At 40.8% G+C, this 23,610-nt stretch overlaps 1 protein-coding gene and 1 long non-coding RNA gene across 6 annotated transcripts in view; one reads left to right on the top strand and one right to left on the bottom strand.

Annotated features, from left to right (window-relative positions):
- Positions 1-23,610, top strand: part of EVI5 (ecotropic viral integration site 5) — a 130,709-nt gene that overhangs the window by 96,091 nt on the left and 11,008 nt on the right. For all 5 annotated transcript variants that reach the window (XM_075936544.2, XM_075936541.2, XM_075936543.2 and 2 more), the window contains one exon: positions 3,282-3,377. In XM_075936544.2, coding sequence (XP_075792659.1) covers positions 3,282-3,377 — 96 coding nt within the window. The remainder of the gene's footprint in view (positions 1-3,281; positions 3,378-23,610) is intronic.
- On the bottom strand, positions 13,065-22,265 carry LOC112544285 (uncharacterized). Its single transcript, XR_003087616.3, has 3 exons — positions 22,132-22,265; positions 20,695-20,750; positions 13,065-13,202 (listed from the first exon to the last, which is right to left on the bottom strand). It is a non-coding gene; the product is annotated as an uncharacterized LOC112544285 (long non-coding RNA).

Raw genomic sequence — 23,610 nt, 5'->3', positions numbered from 1 at the left:
GGCAGTCTCAACCTAATTTAATTCAATACATTAAAAAGTTTAAATGGCTACATCCTATTCATAATCCATGATCCGTGAGAAAAGGATACAAATTTCTAGGTATTTTTACTAAATCTGTTAAAATTATTTTTAAAATGAGACTTTCAAGAAGGTCCTGTCTCTGACTTCTTTTGGAAACTTTTTCTAACAAATGACTGGTTTACATATAGTTAAAACTGCTGCTACCTTCAAATGTAAATGTGAGGTCATATTGTGTCTCAGGAACATTGATAACGTCTGCCATTATTCAGTCTTTCCATATTTAAAATGTCTGCCATTTCCCATACTGTATAATAAGATTGAAAATGCTCATGCCTTCAATAAAGATGGCTACTGCTGTATGAGGGATACTAACCCCTTAGTGAAAATGGTCACTGTTGACCATTTTAATGGGATTGAAAGCACAGACTGCCCACGGGGAGAGAGCCACCCTCTTGTGCTAGGACTACTAAATAGAGACGAAATAGGTTTGCCATAAAATTGTCTCAGTTGGGACATGGTGGAAGAAGCTCCTCTGAGAGAAGCTACAAACGCTAGTGCTGTGATCTCTCAGGCCTTTAAACTTCCACATACACCTTTGTCCTTGAGCTATAGAGTAAGTGTGGCTACTGACAAGCTCCCCAATGTGGCACCATCAAAATCAGGAGTTTTGGAACAATTTTATAGTGAGGGGTGCTGAGATCCATTGACCTGAACTCCAAACTCTGAATATAATGGAAACCACTTCAAGATAAAGGGTGCTGCAGCACCCCCGTTTCCAGCACCCCTATGGTCATAGTAAAGTAAAAGAGTGTAGACCAGTTTTTCTTAAACTTTTTAAGACTGAGGAACACCAACAATTTTTGTTGGGGGGGGGAGGGGGAGCGAAGCTTGCCCCTTTTAAGGACGACCATTTGAACTCTGTTCTCTCCGCATATGGTGACCATATTTTCTGAACAAAAATTAGGGACATATTACCTACACCCCTGGCCTCTGTTTACTTATGCCCCTGACTCTCAGGGTCAAGATGGACACATGACCAGAAGTAAAAGTAACCCCCTCTAAGAACTTTTCCCACCATCTTCCTACCCATAGGGGATGAGATTGGCCCCCCACTGAACCGTCTCTCCTCTGGTACTTGTCTCTCCCCTACAGATGTCTGCCCTTCTGCTTCACCCCCAGAATCCTCTGGCACCTGCACCTTCCTTTACCCCTGCACCCTCCTGGTGCTTCCTCCTTCCCTCTCTGCCCCTGCCCCCTTGCCCTCTTTCTCCCTGATGCCCATCCCCTCACTACCCGCTGCCCCAGTTCCTCTCATACCCCTCTGTGCCCTCACACATGACTTGTTCCATCCCCACCTTCCTCATGCCCACCCCTCCTTTCAAACCTTCTCCCAGCACCTCCCCCTCCCCTTGCTTCCTCTTGCCCTCAGTGCCTTCCCCTCTCCTCTTCCAACATCACCCTGTCCCCTCTAACCTCCCACCCCCACTGACACCTCCCTGCCCTCCTCCTGCCCTTTTCCTCATTGTCTCCACTTGGCCCCCTGGCATTTGTGTCTCCTGCACCCCTGTCCCTTGGTGCCTTCCCCTTTCTTCTCCTGCCCTTTCCCCCTCCCCTCAGCACAAGCCCCTTCCTCTCCCACCCTCCTTCCCCCTAGTTCTCTCCGAGCCCCTCCCCCACCTTTTGCCTGGCAGTTTGTGGAGCTGGAGCCTGTGGTTGAGCCCCAGAAGTCCCCGCAACCCTGGCCTCAGCTGCTTCTGGGGCAGGACCCCTTGCCAGACCTGGAGCTAGGTTGCCCGCAGTGCTAATATTAGTGCTGTATTTCAGTGCCCACACTAGCTTTGGCTCCCATTAGGAGGAGCGGGGGGGAAGGAGAGAAAGACCCCACCCTCCCATATCTGGCTTGCGGAGTGCGGCAGAGCGAGCGGGTCTGTGCACTGCTGCTTCTCCCACAGCGTGGGAAGGGGCGGGTGAGAGGGCCATCCACAAAGCACACTAGCAGAGCCCAAACGTACTTCGCTCTACAGCGCTCTAGCTGAGTTCTGCGCGGTCACTGCCGAGACTCTGGTGGCAGCCCTCAGGAGCGGCTCCGCAGCTGCCTGTGGATGGAGGAGGCCAGGCTGGGAGCGCATGGCGGAGGCAATCCCGCAGCGGGAGGGAAGGGCCACGCAGTGGGGGGAGGGGCTTGCGGGACAGCGGCACATGCTGCATGGGAGCTTGGAGCTCTGGACACTGCGTGCCACTGGCTGCCCGCACAAAGCAACAAGGGAGCCGTTACATGCTGGGTGGAGGCGGGGAGTTGCTGCTGCGGTGCGCTAGCACTGGGTGTCTTTAAGTCCGGGACTGTCCCAGAAAAAAAAGGGACATATGGTCACCATATCTCCGCGGCACACGGGTGTGCCACGGAATACAGTTAAAGAAACACCAGTGTAGACACTTACCTCTCCTATACACACTTGGGTCCTCAACCTCTCCATCTCAGACATTTTCCATTCCCCTATATTCCATAGGGCTTGGGGGCATTCCTGTTTCCTTGATACTCCCTGAAGCCCTCCTACACTTAAACAGTGAAGTTCGATAATCAGAAATGTTATTTTAAAGTGGCTAAGGTTTGACAAAGGTGATATAACCCCACACAACCAAAAATGCAGGCAAATGTCCGGTTACACTTCCTTGCCAGTTGAAGGCAGAAGGAAGTTCCTGATGATAATGCAGAACTTTCAGTATCAGAGGAATCATGTTAGCTGTACCTTAATGCCCAAATAACAAGTGTCCCATAACTAGGTATTCCTTACTTTGAAGAAGTTGCATCGATGAGAGAGATCACACTTGTATGAATACTTTGTTCATAGGGTTTATTTTTGATATATGCTGGCTTCCACACACTAAGCTTCAATTCTTCAGACTCTCCCCACAGAGCTCGGCCTGTGTGCCTCAACCCTATACTGAAGGTGCTAATTCAGACTATGCCATGTAAACCTTAAGACTGGTAGTAGCAGTCTGTGTAGAGAATAGATGGCTGTCTATCTGGGGATTATTGCTGCTCACTAGAATCTCAGACAACTATCTCATTTCATAAAGTCCATAGTACCATCTTCACATGGTCACCTTTTTCAGTTACTGCTAATCTGTCAGATTTAAATCCATGATCTAGAAGTGAAAAGCTTGGTTTTAAATCCTTGATTGAGACAGTCTTCTGAAATAAGACTATATATTGTAAGCGTGATGATTTTGAACATGCTTTCTTTATTTATAAAAAACAGAAAGAAGAAGGAAAAATTCAAGGTCAGCTTAATAACTCTGACTCTAACCAGTATATTAGAGAACTGAAAGATCAGATAGCAGAGCTGAATCATGAGGTAAGTGATGAAAAAAAAGCTGTCATCTTGCTCATTTATATCTTATGTTCTAGTATCTTGTAACAGCAAAGTAGTTCTTGCTGATTATGAGTAACAATTGCAGTTAAAATGTTTTTCACTTAACATTGTAAAAATAATATTCTAATTTTAGTGAGTTTTGACCTAAACATAAGGAATCAACATTTTGTGAATCTTTTCATTAGTGCTAAAATGACCAAAACTCTAAAATATTATGTGCATGTTTTGTAAATTCTTGTGAGCTTTTAGGAAAGATTTACAATGAGCACTGGTTGACCAAGTATTGAATTGCTGCACTGCATGAGAAGCTTTTGTTAGCATTAAAATAACTTCTGCATTTGCTACACTTTTAAAGGTGAAATAAATTAAACTAAATTGCACTTGTGCTAGCATGTAGCCTGTGTGCAGGTTTGTGGTATTTACCGTTGAGAGGAAAGGTCTTTTCGTGGAAGTATTACTGAGATTGCTAAAAAAGGATGCTTGCTTAATGTCAGTTAACAGATTTCTTTGTTTTAAAAATTGCCACAACGTTGAACCGATGAAATTCCTGACAGACTTCCTTGATATCAAGATTTTAGTAATTTTCTGTTAACTATAAAGACTCTGGAGGATTTTAAACACAAGGCTTATCTAACCAAAACCCTGACTGGTAAAGTTCATTTGTTTGTCTCCTCACATTATGGAGATATGCTTGTGGCTATTCTGCATTGTGAACAGTGTTTAGGTAGTCATCTTTGCTTCTTTTAAGACTGCTTCTGTTCACTTTTCCAAATAGAGGTTTGATACAATTGATTGAAATCTTAGTTGCATTGCGATGCAGCCTGTTCAGTTATTTGCCTTTCCTGTTCCAGTGTTTTTTCTTAAATAATCACACTGCTTACTTGCCATGTTTCAATTTGTGTCCTTGTAATATGTACAAACTACTGTAGTAAACACAATCTTAAAAGGCTCAACCTTTTTAGGACCTGTCTCTTGAGGATTACAGTGTAGTAGAGAATCTTAAATTGTTGCCTCTGCTGTAGATAAAGGACTTCAGTCTCTAGGGCCATCAATGCAGCACCTTTAGTACGCTCTAAACTCACTTAAAGATAAATTTAAAAATCAATATCCTGTCATGTTACATTAAATAATTTTATTATGTTAAATGGATACACTTAACCCGCTTATGCCCTCAGTCTTCTTTAAGAGATGGTAAATTACTTCCAGAATCTTGGAACATATAAACATTTTTGCAAAATATAGTGTAACTAAGGAGCAGTGCTTCACCAGCTAAATGTGTAACTGAGACTCAACGGACTTCAGGGAAAATGGAAGAGGATCAAAAGAAGTCAGGGAACTTCAGCACAATCATTTTTGGAAAAAAGAACAATTAAGTTAAACTTCATTGTTGTCAAAAGCTAAATGGCTAAGCAAAACTTTTTGACAAAGCTATTCCACTATGGGAATGAACACTAAGGAACATTTAGTGCTTACCTCCAGGGTCCACATCAGCCAATTGATGTGCAACATGCAAGTATGCACTAGAACTTCACTCCTCTGGTGCGGACTAATAAATCATGTAGACAGGCCCTACATTTCTACCAGTAGGTGAATTGAAATGAATTTAGCTAATTAAGAGTTGATATTAATCAACAATAAATGATTTTGCATTAATCTATCATCTTTTTGCTTGCTCGGGTGTTTTTGCAGGAAAAATCTTAATGCAAGAGTGTCTTGACAAAACGATGAAGCAAAAATATGCTGGCTCAGGTCCTCATTCTTTAATCTTTCCTCTTTAGGATTAATATATTTTAGCAGATAGCTATAAAAGTATAGTAATACAACTTTGTACTGAAAAGAGATGTCCTCTTTCTGTGTGGCCCAACAGTGGCCACAAACTTTCTCCTTTAGCTAACTGATCTTTGGGTCTACTTCTCCAAAAATTGATAGAAACGTTAAGAATAAACCTGCAAATTCATCTTCCTGAAGATAAGGCAATGTTTTGTACATGATATGCTGATTGCAGCCATTCAGCTGGCTTGCATGTATTGAGTAGAATTCATGGGATCTATGTGAAGTTTCTCTTTTTTTAATGTATTATAGCTACATAACTTTAAATCAGGTGCACAAATTTAGAGCTGGCTGTAAAATGAAAGTTCTTTGCGGCTGGAAAATGTCACTAATAGGTACTCTGCAATGGATGAATCTCTGCCAATTTATATCAACTGATGTTCCAGCCCAGAATGCGTAGATTGGATTCTGTGTGGAATATCGGCATGGACATAAGTATTTGTTGCTGTGTATGAGGGGGGAAAATGCTACGTTCATACAAGCATCTAAATGGAGATGTTTGCATCAGAAAATCTAGTTAAGTTCATTTTACGCAGCAGTAATTGATCTAAAACAGAGCAATTCAGTAGATCAGATTATGAAACAAATTTTGTTTTAAACTGAAGCTTATGTATCTAAATACTTTACCTGGAAGAAGTTTTGAAAGCTTTCTTTGCCCTAGAATAGCTCATTTGTACTAAAAATGGAATGTCTCACATGAGAATTAACTAAGAGACTTAGGCCTCCCATAGGACTGCTGATATGACTTACACAGAAGCTTAAGTACCTTGCTGAATGGGGGTATTGAGGCATTCCAAGTTTTGTCATATTATTACCATGTTCTACTTTTTTCGGTAGAATCCTCTTCCTTCTGTATGAGCCCCAGAACTGAATCACCATTCTAGTTTTTAATTCTTTGTCACAGGAAACCACTTAACTCAGTGGCTCTGCTTCATGGATGGATGACATGGAAAAATGGCCTGGAGGGGGAGGGGGCGTATGACTGACCCTGGCTAAAGGGGATCCACCTGAGCCTTTTGAGTCTCCCAAGCTGTTGAACCTCTCCTTCCCCACCCTCTCTTATAGTTATTCACCTCTAGCCACAAGGCACTGAACACTGGTAATAGCTGGTCCACAGAGGGCTACTTCTAAAGTGTGCTAGTTCCTCATACATTTGTATTCCTAAAAGAGGTGAGATGCTTGAGCAGGTTAGTGACTAATGTAACTAACCCTTATAAAGATTATGGAGAGTGCTCACAGCCACAGGTCTAGTGACCAGCAAGCTGCTTCTTTCTCCTGCCACTCTAGAGGCTCCTGGGAGTTGCATTGGGATTTGCCTTGGTCCTCTCTAGTGTCGCCTCATAAAATAAGGCTTCTAATAGAGCTTAAAACACCTCTAAGAATTTGTGCTGAGGTGTTCAGCTGTAAGAGCCCCACTACAGCCAGGTCTGTACTACCACTCACTTTGGTATAACCATTTATATCACTGAGAGGCATGGATAAGCCATTCCTCTGAATGATATAAGTTACTCTGACATAAGCTCTGGTATGGACAGCATTATGTCAGCAAGAGCGCTGCTCCTGCCAGCATAGCTACCACTTCTTGCAGAGATGTTAATACGTTTTAGAGAGATTTCTTCATAGTGCATTTTCACCTGCAGTAGAACTGTAGCACTTCTTGTGCAGACAAGCCTAGAAGTACAGTTTCTGTTGGGTTCAGAATTGGAACAGATGACACTCAGGATTTGGGGAGCTATCATACTCTTGCTAAGAGAGAAGGTTTTCAACAGAATGCACAAAGAACATCAGCTGCCTGAATTGAGTCATCAGGAACAGAGAGCAGACAACAGGAATGCAGAGGATTCCTTCAACTGGCAGAGGCCAAGTGAGACTTTTCTCTGTAGGAGACAGAAGAAACAACTCTACATTACAGCAATCTGTCAATGGTAAGTTCAACACATAAATGCATTGATTCAACTATTACAACCTTTTCCAAGCAAATGAGAATGGAACAATAGGGCTTTCTGCAGGAACAAAAGCTCTGGATCTTTTCTGTTCTAGGTGTAGGAAGGAAAAGACTTGGAAGACACATCCCTTCTCATACAACTACTCTGTCTGATGTATTCCTTGCCTTCTGTTCTTCCTCTTGATGATTCTGGCAAGAAGATAAGATTGGGCAGGGCTGGGGTGAACTTGATAGCTTCCTTAAACTTTCTGGCCCTGGGTCCCTTGACTCCAAGAGTTGTCTCCCCTTTTAGGAACTACTTGTTTTGGAAGGAGGGTACGTTTAGACTACATGCCTCTGTCTCCAGAGGCATGTAGATTAGGCTACCAGACATAGTAAAATGAAGCAGCGATTTAAATAATTGCCGCTTCATTTAAATTGACATGGCTGCCGCGCTGAGCCGACAAACAGCTGATTAGCTGTTTGTCGGCTCAGCGCGATAGTCTGGACGCGCGGGGGTCAACATCAAAGGTATTTATCGACCACCCAGGTATGCCTCCTGGGATAAGGTACACCTGGGTGGTCGACAAATACCTTTGATGTCGACACCCACGCGTCCAGACTATCGCGCTGAGCCGACAAACAGCTGATCAGCTGTTTGTCGGCTCAGCGCGGCAGCCATGTAAATTTAAATGAAGTGGCAATTATTTAAATTAGGCTACCAGACATAGTAAAATGAAGTGGCAATCTACATGCCTCTGGCGACAGAAGCATGTAGTCTAGACGTACCCAGAGTTCTGATGCAAGGTCCAATGAAATGCCAAGATCCAGCTAAAAGCTTGGAACTTGAGTGTAGAACTCCAGAAAGTTTGAAAATTCTGATGACCTGCTGGATTTCTTCGTTTAGCCAGAGAAGACTTCAAGTTTATGATTGGCTCTCTAAAGATTTTAGGCACTGGAAACCTGGTAAAATGTAAGCCCTAAATCCTACTTTAAATTTTTGTTTTCTGTATTTATCAAAGGACTGAGCCTCTACCCCTCGATTCAAAGTTGCTGTCCTGGGGGAGTTCTAAGAGGTGCATATCTAGCATCTTTTTTTCTTGCATTACCAGTTTCCCAAAGACAATTTCCAAACTTTATCATTCTGTTAAGATGCCTGTTGGTAACTGAAAGTTTTAACTTTTAGTCATGGATCACCTTCAGAACCAAACCTTTACATTAATGGTTAATTTAAGTATTATCACAGTAATACTTTTTTAATGCTATGACTGCCCGATGAGTTATTGAACTAAATGTCTTGTCCATTAAAAAGCCCTTCCTACAGTCTGTCTCCCCCAAGATATTCAGAATTACTGTGGTATTGCCCACATCTTAACTAGAACAAAATTTCTTCCTTTTGTGATTTCTTGAGGATGAGGTGATTTAAGGCAAGTGACATCGTCTAGAAATGTGATAATCTTCAAATTCAGCTTGATTAGGTTATGTCCTTTAGAAAATGTATATGCTTTTTGTTGCTTATGGTGGTTAAAAAAACTAAGGGGTTCTAAGCAACTCTTGAAATCCTCTCCAAAAGGTTCACATCTGCTGAAGATATTTAGTAGAGGCTGGAAAACCTCTAGTTGTGAGTTCACACAACAAAATCTGTCTACCTCTCAAGCAGAAATATAGCTTCCAACGCAGAGATGTGCAAAGCATTCAACAGGCAATCTACATACCATTCCTAGAGCCTAACAGCTTGTTGTGACATCTTGAAATACTGCATTTGTTTACCCAGTTCTACAGTCTTCCATTTCCCCTTATCTGCTGCCTTATTTTTCTTTGCTCTTCTCTCTACTGTCTTCTTTAGGAGGACTGTTTTGAAGAAGTAAATAGTCTCTCTAGACCAGAAGATTTAATGACATTTGAGAATGGATTGTTTGAAATTACTGCACATAAATCTTTTAACTGTTCTTTTTCTAGAGCTCAAAACATAAGTGTCTTGACTGAGGCTGTGATGCAGTTCCAAGGCTGGCCTTAGTGATGCTGAGTTTCACTTGCTTTTGAAACTTAGGTGGGCATAGTAACCAAAAGTTCACAAACTATCTCTGGTCTAGACTGAAAAGATTTATTTGCGGTAAATTCAAATTGTCTGTCCTCCCCTGTTGCTGAGTAAAACACCCCCACATTCAGGAAATTGCCAGCATGCATAGGAAATGTGTACACATTACTGTTAAATGCATGAGGTAAATATACTCAAAGTTTATGCCTCTTTCTCTAGTCTTTCAAATGCAGTAAAGTTATTTTAAAAATCACTTCTCAGTTTTTATAAGCTGCCAATCTCCCTGTGTTTCCTCTTAGTAACCAATAGTCTTCACCTTGTGCTCTAAAATAATTTGGCTTCTTCAGTTGGAAGCCTTCAACATTTTACGAAGGCAAACTAGAGACCAGGAGTACAAGAGCACTAGAGACAAAGTCAGTATTATGACTTGTCTATGCCCTACTCTCTCACCAAAAAAATCTACGCATGCGCTGTTTTTTTCTCAGCGCCAACTCCATAAAGGTTGCACTTCTCTAAACCGGGACTCTCTTGTCCAGCAACATCTGTGTCCAGCAAGACCACAGATGTTCCTGGATGAGAGAGCCCCAGAGCAGCAGCTGAAAGCCTGGCCAGTCTGATGGCAGCAAGGCCGCAGCAGCCTAGGCAGCATTGGGACCAGGGCAGCCCAGGTGGCGGCAGAGTGTGATCAGGGCTGCCTAGCAGAGGGGCTGGAGCCATGGCCACGGCAGCCCAGGAGGGGAAGCTTTGCTGGGGTAGCAGCAGCCCAGGTGGCGGCAGCAGTACAATTGGGACTGCGTGCCACTTGGCAGTGGAGCTGGGGCTGCAGCAGCCCAGTCAGGGCCGTGTGCCACCTGGCCAGAAGTAGGGCTGGCGTTGACCAGCAGGCACTTCAGCCAGGCCGAAGGAGAGGGCAGTGGGGGCTGAGAGCCGGTGTAAGACCTCCACTGATCTGGCAAATTCTCTCATCTGGGACACCTCAGGCCCCAAGAGTGCTGGATCAGGGAGGTTCAACCTGCAGTTGAAAATTGTACAATACTGTTAATTATAATAAAAAGGTTGGATATATGTTGAAATTTCCATTAAATTCTTTCACAGCAACTAACATTTTATTACTTAAACTGAGTTCACTAATATAGAAATCATTTACCAATCTGTAATGTAAAAAAGCTTCCTTCATGAATTACTTTGATATTTACAGTAAAAACATATTGCCAACTATTGACTTTGTGAATGAAAGCTATCCCCCTAAACTCCAGCAACACAGACTGTGATTATTCTGTACAACAGAATCCCAGGAAGGGTCACTGACTTTTTTTCTACTATCCAAAGCAAAGACTTTCTGCCTTCCACTTTTAAAATACTTTAAAATTGCTTGGAACACTGACAGTGAAAAACATCTGAATTTACATTGTCCGATGACAGTGGGTGCGATTCTTCTATCCTTGCGGAGTAGATCACTTCAATGGTCGCCTAATTTGACCACTTTTCTCAAAGATTTGAAGGTTTGGAGAGTGTAAAAAATCTGGAGGCATTTTGGACTTTATCACTTTCCTGTCAGACTGGAATTTTGAACCAAGCTTTCTTTAGAGCTGTAAGTATCCCTTGATAAGTATCCCCTTGATTTAACTAATAGATATCACTCTTTACCAATATGCCATTTTCCTTCTCTTGATCCAAGCCACTTCTCTCTGCAAAAAGCTTCCATTTTCTTTGTTCTCAGAGCTCTCTCTACAGACGTTCCAACTTCTGCTAGCTTAGTGGGTGATAAACATAATATTCTAGCCTTGGACTTTTTTGTGGTGTGTTGTATGACCCTACTGTGCTACAATGTACAAAATAAACTTTTGTTCACCTGGCTGTAGTGGGGGAGGGGAAACACACACAGGTCTGACTCCCCTTTCCTGCCTCCCAAAAAGAAATGACGTAAGTAATGTGCTTCTGAACTCCAGCAACACACACCATGTTAGGTTACGCTATTTCTGGCAATGTATTTTGAAAGGCACCAGTACCCTAACAATGAAATGTGTCTAATCTCTTAAAATTCATTTTCAGATTAATCCTCTCTTCTCTTACAGAACTCTGGATAGGACTTTATGTAGTTTTGAGGGAACATAGGGGATGGATATCATGTAAGCCATAGGGCCATTTGGAAGCTACCCTTTGACTCAGTAGGGTCCGTAATAGTGCAGTAGGTAGAAACTAAGATTAGAATACTTGGCCACCCTGACTTGCAGTGGGCTGACACTAAGATTATGGCATGTGAATGCAACATTTGCAAATATGTTCACAAATCAAGAGGAAATCCTGATATTAGTGGCTGTTGCTTTCTTTGGCGCCTTGTACTTTAATAGTTCATTTATTGAGAAATGATGCATGAAAAGAGTGGGCTAGTATAGGTTTTTCTGAGCAACTTTAGTAAAATTGAGGGTTTAAGGAAAACCAGCAGAGTAAATGTCTAGACCTGGATGCTGTCCTCCAGTCTCTCATAAAATACCTATGGACTATACTGTGTACACTTTGGCCAGTGTTTCAATGATTCTTGCTACCCCTTGTTCACTCTGAATTCAAACTGAATGGAATTAAATGATTTATAAACTACCTAACTCCTGAGTGTATGTTATGCACGGTCTCAGTATACTCAGTCACTTTGTATGTATTACACAGCAGCTGTGTCTGCTTCCTGTTGGATGTTGCAAGGCTTAAATGTGTTACCTAGATTACAGGAGTGGTACGAAAGATTAGCATTGACATGCGTGCCCGCAAACTACACTGACAGACCACAAGATACCTTTGGAGACAGAAGCAAGCTTTAAGAATAGTGGTTTCTAGTCTTACAGGTTTTGTGATTTAGGACTGAACGGCTTAAAACTTGTGTGAAATTAACTAAAAATATTGCAAAAGGAATTTTATACTAATGGAGTGGAACAAGTGCTTTATTTTGCTGTTTTAATGAATGCAATTTCTTACATAGTAGAAAATGCCAGCATTTGTGTACACTAATGTGGTAACTTAAATGGATCAGTTTGTTTTATTCTTATATCTATGTTTACACTGAGGCAAATTATGCCTGGCCTGTATGCAAGCCTGCATGGCTAAGCCAGGGAGAATTGCTGTCCCTACTCCTTGATGGGTGCATAATGTTCCAGAGAGCTTGATCATGCCCTGCATAGGTCTACAAAATTTGCTGGCTGCATGGGGTGTACTAAGCAGTACTATATAAAGGAAAGTGGCAGTAGGCGTGATGTGGCTGCATGTCTGCACCTCCCCCACACATTACCTACAATGTAGAAATGAGTGGTAGGCTTTTTAGAATGCTATGCAAAAATGCATGTATGCAGATGCTTACACAGTAAGAATAATGGGGACACTGTGGTCTTGCTGTCAAGGCAATATTCTAAATTCCTGTCAGTCATGTAGTTCTTTTAACCTATATGCCAAACAAATTTTAATTTAGAAGACCGTTAAAGACCCTCTAATCCAGCTTCACTTCATAACTCCAGGATTTCAATGAAGACAGCTAGAAATTTTACATCTGCTGTAGTTGATGGTGAACATTACTATTGGAAACAACTTTTCAAAGACAATTTCTTACAAAACAAAACACACTTCCTTAGGCTGGTGGATATCCAATATTTATTCTTAAGTGGAGAGCAGTTTAATACCATTTGCTGAAATGAGTTTGGTTATTTTTACTTATAAGAAGATTTTTGCACCTTTTCTAAAGGTATATTTTTAAAGCTTATATCCCCAGTTCATTTCAGTGCAGTTGTATTTTTGGAAGCAGGAAGTCACTTGACAGCCGTAACCTTGTAAGTAGAAAAAGTGTGTGTCTTGTGTTGAGGCAACTTTTGGATTTTTATTCCTAGGCTAAGAAATATGCCCAGATTGAAGACTTTGTAGCTCCTATATTTTGTAGGAGCACAGAAGAGCAGCTAGAGATAAATCCATCATCTTAAAATTGAATGAACTATTTTTTGGAAATGTTGAAGTTAGAGATTTTCTGTCCTGGGCAGTCCTATGAAAAACAAAACAATGAGCAAATGAATGTAACTTCTCAAAGCAAATATTAACTGTCAAAGTACTAGAGAGTGCAACTGAAAAAAGGTACAGGTTTTGAAACATGTTGGTTGGTTCCTTGAGATGACGTTTTTTCTGTTCCACACATTTGTTCCAATTATTGTGTGAGCATTCTCTGCAAACAGCATGTGGTCCACAAGAATGGAGAATTACTTACCACCTCACTTTGTCTAGCCCCATATTAGTAAAACTTGTCAAGGTCCAAAGTGAATAGTTTTTAATGCTACTCTGTTGGCACCAATTGGAATATACTGTACCTCACATTAGCAATGGGCAACCTAGGCTAGTGACTGGGATGCAAGATTGTGGTGACAAAGATGGCCTCCCAATGGCACTTGCCTACCTAGAATTTGTAGGGTGACAGTTGAACCATAGCAGCACTTTGGTTGGATGCAGAGGGAGGACATGGATCTCAGTCAATATTGTGTGCAATCAGCATGCACTTAATGTGTCTCTTGCTTTGTGACTTTCACTTTAGTAATACTGGTAGGAAAAAAACTATGCAGAAAGAAACAAGCGGGATCTGGCAACCCTGTGTGTGGACAGTGGTAAACAAAATTTCTCATGAGCTACATGTAGAATCCTGATGGGCTGCATGAGGCCCATGGGCCTCATGTTGTTCACCTCTGCCCTACATCCTCCCTGCAAAAATAAGTCCTGGGAGGAAGAACCAAGGGTGAGAGCTCTTGTTTTTAGCTCTTCAAAGTCCTCAACCCGTTCTAAAGTGGTACTCATAAAAATGGAAGTCATGCTGTTTGTGCCATCCTGTTCCAAACTGTTGGAAATATATACTCACTAGCAACACTTATGTACAGAACCATGGAAAAGGAGTAACATAAGACAAACCATGGGAAGGAAAATAGCTCAGGTTGTTAATTCTGTCCAATAATAGAGCAAATGTTCCATACTTCATCTATGCTGGTTCTTTCATTGGAAATGAAAGAACATAGGCAAGAAAACATTTAGAAGTGAGTATGAAATCAAATACTCTTCTCAGCAGAAACTAAGTGGGGTAATTTAATTTTAAGTCTTTCTAACTGAAAGATAAATCAGAATGGAAGGTTTTTTTATTATAAAAAAAGCTTTCAGGAAAAAATGATGCAACAGTTAGAACATTGTTCCCCTAATCAGCCTTGAATAGACTGTCTTAGTGAGCTCTTAGAAAATAACTTGGGAAAATAATTTTTGAGGGAGGCTAATTGTACCCTAAATCCTGGCATAGTCATATGAAGCAGGTGGAAAAATAGTTAAAATATTTCTCATTTTCAGTATCTGAAAAATGTATCTTTTTTTGGAGAAGGTAGTGATCCTTCAGCTTGTTCTTTCTACTGCCACCTGCATGCATTTGATCCTAAAACTGATTTGATGATATATTCTAAGAACCTAATGCAACCAGTAACATTCTGATACAGGGATTATCTCTTGGTTAGATCATGTTCCTTGTGATCTAACACTTTTAAGATTGGCTTAATGAAAACAGACATAAAATTTGGAGATTAAATACAATGCTTTTAGAGAATTCTGCTTGTGTAAATAAAATTCCAGATCCTTAAGTAATTACTTCGAGGGATAAATAATGCATAGGATATCACCAAAGGAGTAATTTGGAGTGTGTGTAAAGCTGTGGATAAGAGGTCATCCTGTAACTTTTAGTTTCAGGAATGGAAACCTGGAGAACCTAATCAAAGATGCAATGAAGGAAAATTAAACTAAACATCAACGTAAAGGATTAAAGAAACTGTGTATTGGTGCATTGCACAGATAAAATTGAAACGTAATAGCCTCTGTGTTACAAGAGATTATACTCAATCTTATGGCTCTGGCCTTGAAGTCTGAATCTATACTGGTTTCAGAGGGGTATCTTCAAAAATAATGAGGAGTCCCATGGCACCTTCAAGACTAAACAGATTTATTTGGGCATAAGTTTTCGTGGGTAAAAACTACATCAAGACGCATGGATCTGATGAAGTGGTTTTAACTCACGAAAAGTTTATGCCCAAATAAATCTGTTTAGCTTTTATGGTACCACAGGACTCTGTTGTTTAATTATTATCTAATGAATGTTACAAGTAAACTGCACACACTTTGAATTATTTTTTTAAAAGTATGAAGCTTTGAATATCTACTACTTTGAAAAGTGACAACCTCATCCTGTTAGAAATAAGGTTTTAGCTTTTGCTATTCTCAGAGTATTATTTGCCTGTATTTCTTGGCTTGCAGATAGATCAAGCAATGCAGGCAGTCACTTTTGGGATAGTATTGGATTTGGTTTATCTATGATATTTAGGTACCCTGGAGACAAAAGCCCAAGACACTGGCCTTGCAGCCGGTCTAGAGAGTATAATCAATCTGAAAGGTTATCCCACAGTAAGTTCTCAGTTTATGTACATTGTACGTGTCAGCCTAGATCCGGTGTGGGCAATAATTTTTGACCAGAGGCCACTTCAGAAATTTTTGAAGTGAACTTGGGCTGCCCTGGAAGGGGCAGAGCCAAAACACTTCCATGCTTCCCTGCCCACAGGCCCTGATGGTCTGTCGGTGGGAGAATGCGTGAAGTCTTTACCCCAGCCCCTCGAGAGAACTGCTAGCTGTTCTGAAAAGCTGGTGGTTCACTCTAGGCACCCGTGCCCCTGGCTATCAGGGCCATGGGGCAGTGGGAGCACGCAAAATCTACCCCCGCCCTACAAGGGAGCACCACGTTTTGTCACCCACCAGCTGAGCAGCAGCTGCCAGTTGACTAAGTGCTGAGCCCCTTGCAGGGCTGGGGGCAGGGAGAAGCCTGCAAAGTCTCTTCTCGTCTCTGTCCTGCAAGGAGTGTGCGGTGCTTAGAAGCATCGCATGCTCCTTGCAGGGCAGGAGGGACTTTGCGGGCTTCTCTCACCCGGATTGGCCTGGGGGAGAGGGGAAACATACAAAGTCTCCTGCTTCCTGCCCTCCAGTGCACGGTGCTTAGTCAATCCTGGCGGTTGATTCTAAATGCTGCTCACTCCCCTGTCCATAGTCCCTGATTGGCCTGGGGGTGGGGGAGCAGCAGGACCTTTGCAGGCCAGATCAACCCTGCCCTAGATGATCTGACTCATTGATTGAATCTCCATTCCTATTGAAGATTACTTTTAGGAGTGCTATTTGCCTTGTATATCATACAAGGTTGGTTGTGGTTGTAGGCACTCTGGAACGTGTGCAGTAGACGTATATTTTGTCTGTCTTGCATGTATTCTCCTGGCAGTTCTAGTTTGCCATTATCACCATAATCATTATCAGCCCCTCATTAGACATGACACTGGTCCAGTTCTTTTCAATGCCTTTATTTCAAGTAAGCTGTAAATTTGCACCTTCTATTATAGTATATAAGTTTGGACAGCTACCATATTTTTATTAATGCTTAAGATTCTTATTAATGTTTCTAAACAAAGCAAAGTAAAATTTGTTTGCATTAAGTATTAACCTTCTAAATATAATGTAATGTTCATTGTTTGAATTTGTTTACTATAGATGAATGCTTTCAAAATAAGTGGTTGCATTTAAATGTTTTTCTACTTGATAACAAGTGCTGTCGCTAAAAGGAAATATGTTGGCCCTCAGATTTACAAAGAGTAAGCATTTCAACTTGTGGTTGAAGTTTATAGTGCAATAAATCATGTGCTTTTCTTGTACCATATCTTGCAAACACAGTAGGACAAGAGACCATCAGATTTGCCCTCCCACAAGCAGAACTCTTGCAAGGTTGCTGGCCAGCTAAAAATGCTGTTGCTTTACTATAACATGTCAAAGATAGAGCCTCTATGCTGGCGGAGTCTGATTTAAGTGGTTGTGGTCAGTCTGAGGAACCTGTGATGTGATAAGATAGCATTCGTGAGGTCATGTGGTTTGTAAGCACCCAATCTAACACTGCAGCTTTGTCTACCATGTGTGTGTGTATAATATAAAAAATATGTTTATAAAGTTGAGTTTATCTGGTAACTGTGCTCTTTAGTTGTACATCCTCAAATAGGGACATTTTACAAACTAGATAAGTATAAAGATGGTTACCAAGTTGAAGGTGTAAATGGAGATCAGTGCCATTCTCAAAACCATAAACTAAAGATGAAGAAGGAGCATTACATCTCTAACCCTTTTACTTGGCCCTTGCTGAAATATATTTTGAGGCTGGGAATTTTAGCATCTGTCTGGGTTTGATGTTACCAGATAATAAAGGTAAAATCATTACTGCAGAACTAAGACATTGTATTTATAAAAGTTAATGGTCTTAATTGTCCCCATAACTACTACAAATTGGCATCCAGGGATTACTTAGCAGAATACCTAACTCTGGTCACAGAGTCTGTCTTAGAATCATACTCCTGAGTTTAATACTTTTGAACAAAAAATACCTTCCGTCACTCGTGGTTGAAGAAAAACCTTAAAATACAAGCAGTATAAACTGATGTGATGTGTTCTCTTCCTGAGTGTTTCAGGCTGTCTGCAGAATGTACTGAGCATTATGGACTGCTCTGTTAATCTCAATGGCAATTTCAGATTGGCTTTAGCAGTAAAACAGAAGCTACTGTGCTTGTTTTTATTTTTAGAAACCTCTATTTTTTAACTGTGAAATGACATTTCCACAGAATTTTCAATCTACCACATCTGAGATCTGAGGAACTTGCAGGGGAGTTCATTAGCCCTTGGACATTAGTTTTGATAGTCCTAAATAGCCATCTTAGCAGGTCAAAACACCTCCGTTCTTGTCATATTGCAACTCACCCTGCATCCTAGATACGAAGTGCATGCAGAAAAGAACATGCTGTATATTTCCGCATCCCTCTTTACTAAGATTGTCCTGTGTTTATATAATATGAAATTTTTTTAAAAACCATCCAACTGGGTTCTCATCAATTTAACATAAAGCTGTTTATTGAATGAGTAAAGAAAAGTGCTGAGGAATTGCCATGATTATATAGGTTGTGGAATATTTTCTGGTAAACCCTTTTTGGCACACGTTGCTTTTAAAAAATTAATCTTGTTCCATTTAACATCAGTTTTCCTCATAAATGTCCTCTAAAGCGGAGATAGGGGTGCTGTAGCTTAAGAACAATATTCCATTTTTTCATAAAGCCTTTATCAGCCAAGATTGACATTTCGCAAAAATGACAATGTTTTTCTCACTGGTTTGGGTTGTTTTTTTGATATGGTTTTCAGAATGAACAGCCACAGATGCAGAAATCTTTTTGGTAGAGTGCACTGTTAAGTAAGTATAGACAAAACCAGTATAGACAGAACCAGTGCACTCTTCCAAATAGCACTCTCATTTTTCTCCTCCTTCAGAAAGCTGTGTCTTGATTTTAGTTTCCCATCCACCCAACCAAGGGCCAGTGAGAGTGTGTGAGAGCTGCAGCTCAAATTCCAACATCACTGTTCAGGTCTTCCTAACTTGATCCTTCAGCAGGTGTTGATAGGGCTCCCTTCATATCTTTGTAAAGTACTGACACAACTTGTGAAGTATACTATCTGTGGTGGCTATACACCTAGCTCGGATTTGGGCTCATGGGTTCCTATCGTTCCTCCCCATCTGAAACAAAAGAGGCTACATCTAGGCTGCAGGCTTCTTGCGCAAGAAGCTTTTATCAAAAGAGTTCTTCCCCAAAAACTTCTTGCGTAAGAACACGTCCACACGGCAAAAGCGCAGCGAAAAAGCGATATGCTTTTGCGAAAGAGAGCGTCCAGACTGCATGGACGCTCTCTCGAAAGTAAGCTATGATTGCCGTGCACAGAATGGCCACCAGGGCACCTGTGCTTTTTCTTCTTTCCTCTTTTTGTGCAAAAAAAAACCCTTTTCCCCATCCACACACACCTGTTTGCAAGAGCTTGCTGGAAAAAACCCTCTGTTCTTCCAATTTTTGTTGTGCAAAAATGCACTTGAGGCATGGACCTTCCATGAGGTTTTTTCCCAGAAAAACGGCTGTTTTTACAAAAAAACTCTAGTGTAGACCTAGCCTGAGAGTGGGGAAATATTGAAGGCGAGTTATGGTTTTTCCAATATGGAAAAAAATAAGCAAGACAATCCTAGCATGATATAAACAGGTGGGATTAAAAATATACAATACAAATAGGTGGGATTAAAAATATTGTAGACTTCCTTGAATATCACCGATTATTCTTTGTACCCAAGGTGAACTTTTTGGTATCCATGGAAATCATAGGCCATCTCTATTGATTTTTGTTTTATTTTGCAGGAAGGAAATGGGGAATCTGTTTCATCTCTGTTGATGAAATGTGTGCCCAAAGTCAAAGGTGTTAATGCTGTACAGCAATAGGGACACATTAACAGTCTTAAGCAAATCCAGGATTCCAAGTACAGTTACTTCAGCCTGCTTAGCACCATGACAAACAAGTGCGGAAATGTCAAGGTTAGAATACACAAGGCAAAATCACTGAAACTGAAGTTGAGTGAGATTTAATTGACAATCCCTCGTTGTAAAAAGTGAAGATTGGTCAGTCTCTAATTCAATCAAAAAGTCCTTGGTGGGGAAGAGAGGATTTGTTCGGCTCAGTTTTAAGTTGGGAATGATTAATTTCCTACTTCCTCTTTTCCTTCTTTTGGTGTTTGAATTCACACTGAATTCAAACACCAAATAAGGAAAAGAGGAAGTAGGAAATTAATGCTGGTTTGAAATATTAATTAATGATGGTTTGAAATATTTTTGTTGCCATTTCCTTACTCTCAATAAACATTTGCATTAGAACCTCTAGTAGGAAAAGATTCTAGGATTTTTCCTTTCATCTGCTCACTAGTTATTTATAGCACCTTCCCAGAGCTAGACCAGCTGAAAACTTTTCAAAAATCCTTGTTTTGTTACAAATTTTCCAGATTTTAGGGAAATAACTTTAATGAACTAAATCTAGTTTGTAATGACCAATACTCTTATGAATAGGGACAGTTTGAAAGTAAAGTATATTCTTCCTCAGTGATTTTTTTTTTACTATTTTCAATCACATTTGCTATAGAATTTCAAAGTTTAATTGGATTACATAGCAATGGCTCAAAACTATAGTTTTCAGCCTTAAAGTGTAGTGATCAAGAAGTCATGACCTCCCATTGATCGCTTTATTGGTTTCCTGTTCTGATTCACTGGAAACCTTCTGGTCTGAACATTTGTCACTAGTTTTAATCTTTGTCACGTTTACAATACAGCAGCCTAGGCTTTGGTAAAGCTGATAGAGAGCACATAGTTAGCATCTTGTTTCCTTTTGGCTCTTGAGCCCTTGATAACTGATAAAGCTGTAAAACCACTTTCTATAAAAAAAAATCACATATTCATATTTGTAAAAACAAATGCAGAACAATCTGAAATATAAAACTAGACAGCAACTGGAGATGAGATTTTTAGTACATTAAATCTTACATAGTGTCATGGTTGTAATTAATTTACAAACAATTGCAAGATTCCTGTTACCTGTATAGCCACTGGAAAGCACTCTTTATTGCAAGCCTGGATAGGATTTCCAGAACCTGAGAATACAAAATGAAAAGGCAAAATGTTCTAAATAGGTGCTATAAAAATAAGCCTGAAATGACTCAATCTTGGAAACTTGTTGCTACTGTTTTGCTGTTCGCTTATGACGCATTGCTATGGTTTGAACTCTGTCTAGTGATATGGTCAGCAAAGTTGGTTTTGCTTGAGCATTTGTATGTTGCTGTTAACGTGTATTTGTTTCAAATTAATAGTTTAGAAAAGAAAATTACTTAGATCATCCTTCATCAGGTGAGAATTGAGCGGTTAGCAATTGTCACACTGGTAATCACAAGACTAAGGGCGTAGCTGCATATCTTTGCCATTCATCGTGATTGCAGTTCCATTTTCACTGTTGTTCTTTTCACTCCCACTGTTCACAAGTAAACTGAAATGATCTCAATCCAGAGCATCTTTGCATTTTTAAAGAGAACCGGTCATAGTGATATGAAGTGGAATGTGGAAGTAGTGCACAGGCTCCAGCTGCTACAGGATGCCTGCTGTTTCTGTATTATGGGCTTGCTGTGTTCGTGACAACCATTAAGTTTGTTGCCATGTCAGTTGCTGTTGTCCTAACTGCCAAAGCATGTATTGGATCAAGCTCTGGGCACACGAAAAACTACATTTCATTCTATAAACCAGCAAGTTCAGCATGACCATGGGAGTGCAAGGAACAAAATATTCTTTGTCAAGAGGATCTGGTTATGGGACAAACGTCCAGAAGGAATTAAAGAAATCCAGAGTCTGCCCACCATCAGGAAATGCTAACTGCTTCTTCTTTGGTGGGGAAACTTTCTGTGATAATGAGAGAGAGGGGCAGAGAACTTTTCTACTCCATAAATCATTTTATACCCCCCAAAAGGATGAACAGCCACGCAGCCTGAAGCCCTCTAGAGCAGTGGTCACTAACCAGTAGATCAGGATCTACCGGTAGATCTTGGAGCCTCTGACAGGTGATCCTGACTGGTTTGGCTGGGAGACTATCAAGTGCTGTCACTTCAGATGCCCCTCCCCCCACTGCCCAGCAGCTTCTGCCCAGAGCAGGGATTGGCAAAGGGGTCTCCCAGAGCAGGAGTGGGTACTAAGCGGGTTGATCTGGCCCACGAAGGCCCTGCCGCTTCCCCCGCCCCCAGGCCAATTAGGGCTTGGGGGCAGGAGGAAGCGCACAAAGCCTCCTTCGCCCTACAAGGAGTACATGGCACTTCTAAGTGCTGCGCACTCCTCACAGGGTGGGAGTAAGGCGGAGGAAACTTTGTGTGCTCCCCCTGTCCCTAGGCCAATCAGCAATCCTCCCAGGCTGCTGGGGCTAGAACTCCCTTCCATGTAGCACACCCTCCTCCCCAACAATCGACTTCCAGCTGAGTTGCCGGTCCCTCCTACCGTGCTCCTGCTCCATCGCCAGACCTTCCTGTTCCTGGGCTCTGGTCCGGGGGGAGTCCAGTTAAGGGAGGTACAGTCTGTAGTATATAACTGTCTATACTTCTCATTCATGAAGCTTGGTGCCCAGTTGTTTAGCCAGTTTTATTTACTAAATATCTCTTAAAACGAATGTTCATTGTTTTTAGAAATGTTTGTCACTGAGTATCTCATTCATGGTGGATGATGCTTGGTTCTCAGGCCAACAATACTGGACTTGAATTCCAATTAACTGTTTAAATATACTAATTTGGGTCTGGCTGCAGTCTTTAAACAACTTGGTTCTGGCCACAATAGCCAGTTAAACAGCCAGCTAGGCTAATATTCAAATATTATTGCTGAATTCTATTTAAAGGCCAGTATAAAAACAGTCAATAGGAGCTTCCATTTTACTGCTAGATGAGACTTACTCCTTCTGTTAGGGAGTAAGTTTTTAAGACAAAACAATGCAGTTCAGCATTTTAATGCTAACCAAAAAGTGTCATTTATGCTTTTGCTGTATTCTTATAACACTGTTTAGTGCTGTGTTAATCACTGTTAACCCCAAGTTTTGAAAGTCTCTTGCACAGCATGTGTGTATGATCAGGGAGTTTCCTGTCTTTAACCTACAATACCTATCTATTAGATTGTCACAGCAGCAGCTTCTATTTTGTTTATTTGCTTTTAGACACAGTGACTCATTCTACACTTTAATTAATTAGATACTGTGATTAAAATTTTGGTATTGCATTGCAACTTTCCCTTCTTAAAAAGCTACAGCAGGTCATCATGGTGTCAGCTATAGATAATCTCATAGCTAGAACCTGAACATATGCTAGGGAAGAAAATGTAATGCCTCGGAATATAAATGTATATAAAATGAAATGGGATGAAGTGACCCTTTTTGTTTTTTGATTAATTACTGAATGGAAAATGATTTTGTGTTTTTTTTTTTTTTTTTTTTTTTTTTTTTTTTTTTTTTTTACTGTTCAATTATGAGATGTCATGGCTACCTCAATTTCCCCAAATATTTTACTTGTTTTGTCTTTTGTGTTTTTTTGTTTTTGGTGCAGTACAAATAGCAGGTCTTCACTTCCCTTCTTTTACTCCACATCTCCTCCCGCATCAACTGACAGCTGGGAAAATTGTCAGTTGTAGCTGTTTGTTACCACTATCTCTTTTCAGTTCTCCAGCCGTATGCAGAGAATTCTATCCAGATTACTAATGTTTGTATAAAACAATTTGTTTTAAATTTTTGGACAGGAATTAGAGGGTGTTCAGATCTGAGCAGGAAGTAGTGAAGGACAGAGTATATGGAGCAACCACACAACTGTACTCCCTAGTTAAAGGTGTAACAGTTTGTATTGTAAGCTCAGTTTTGGTCCTTGCTATAAAAATCATCATATCATCCCTAGTTAGCTAAATCTTGGGCTAAAAGATTTTTGGTAGAAAATTTGGAGTGAC

The sequence above is a fragment of the Pelodiscus sinensis genome, chromosome 9 (assembly GCF_052426305.1).
Source record: "Pelodiscus sinensis isolate ZL-2025 chromosome 9, ASM5242630v1, whole genome shotgun sequence".
Classification (NCBI taxonomy): domain Eukaryota; kingdom Metazoa; phylum Chordata; order Testudines; family Trionychidae; genus Pelodiscus; species Pelodiscus sinensis.
Note: the sequence above shows the minus strand (reverse complement) of the source record. Positions and strands in the feature narration are given on the sequence as shown.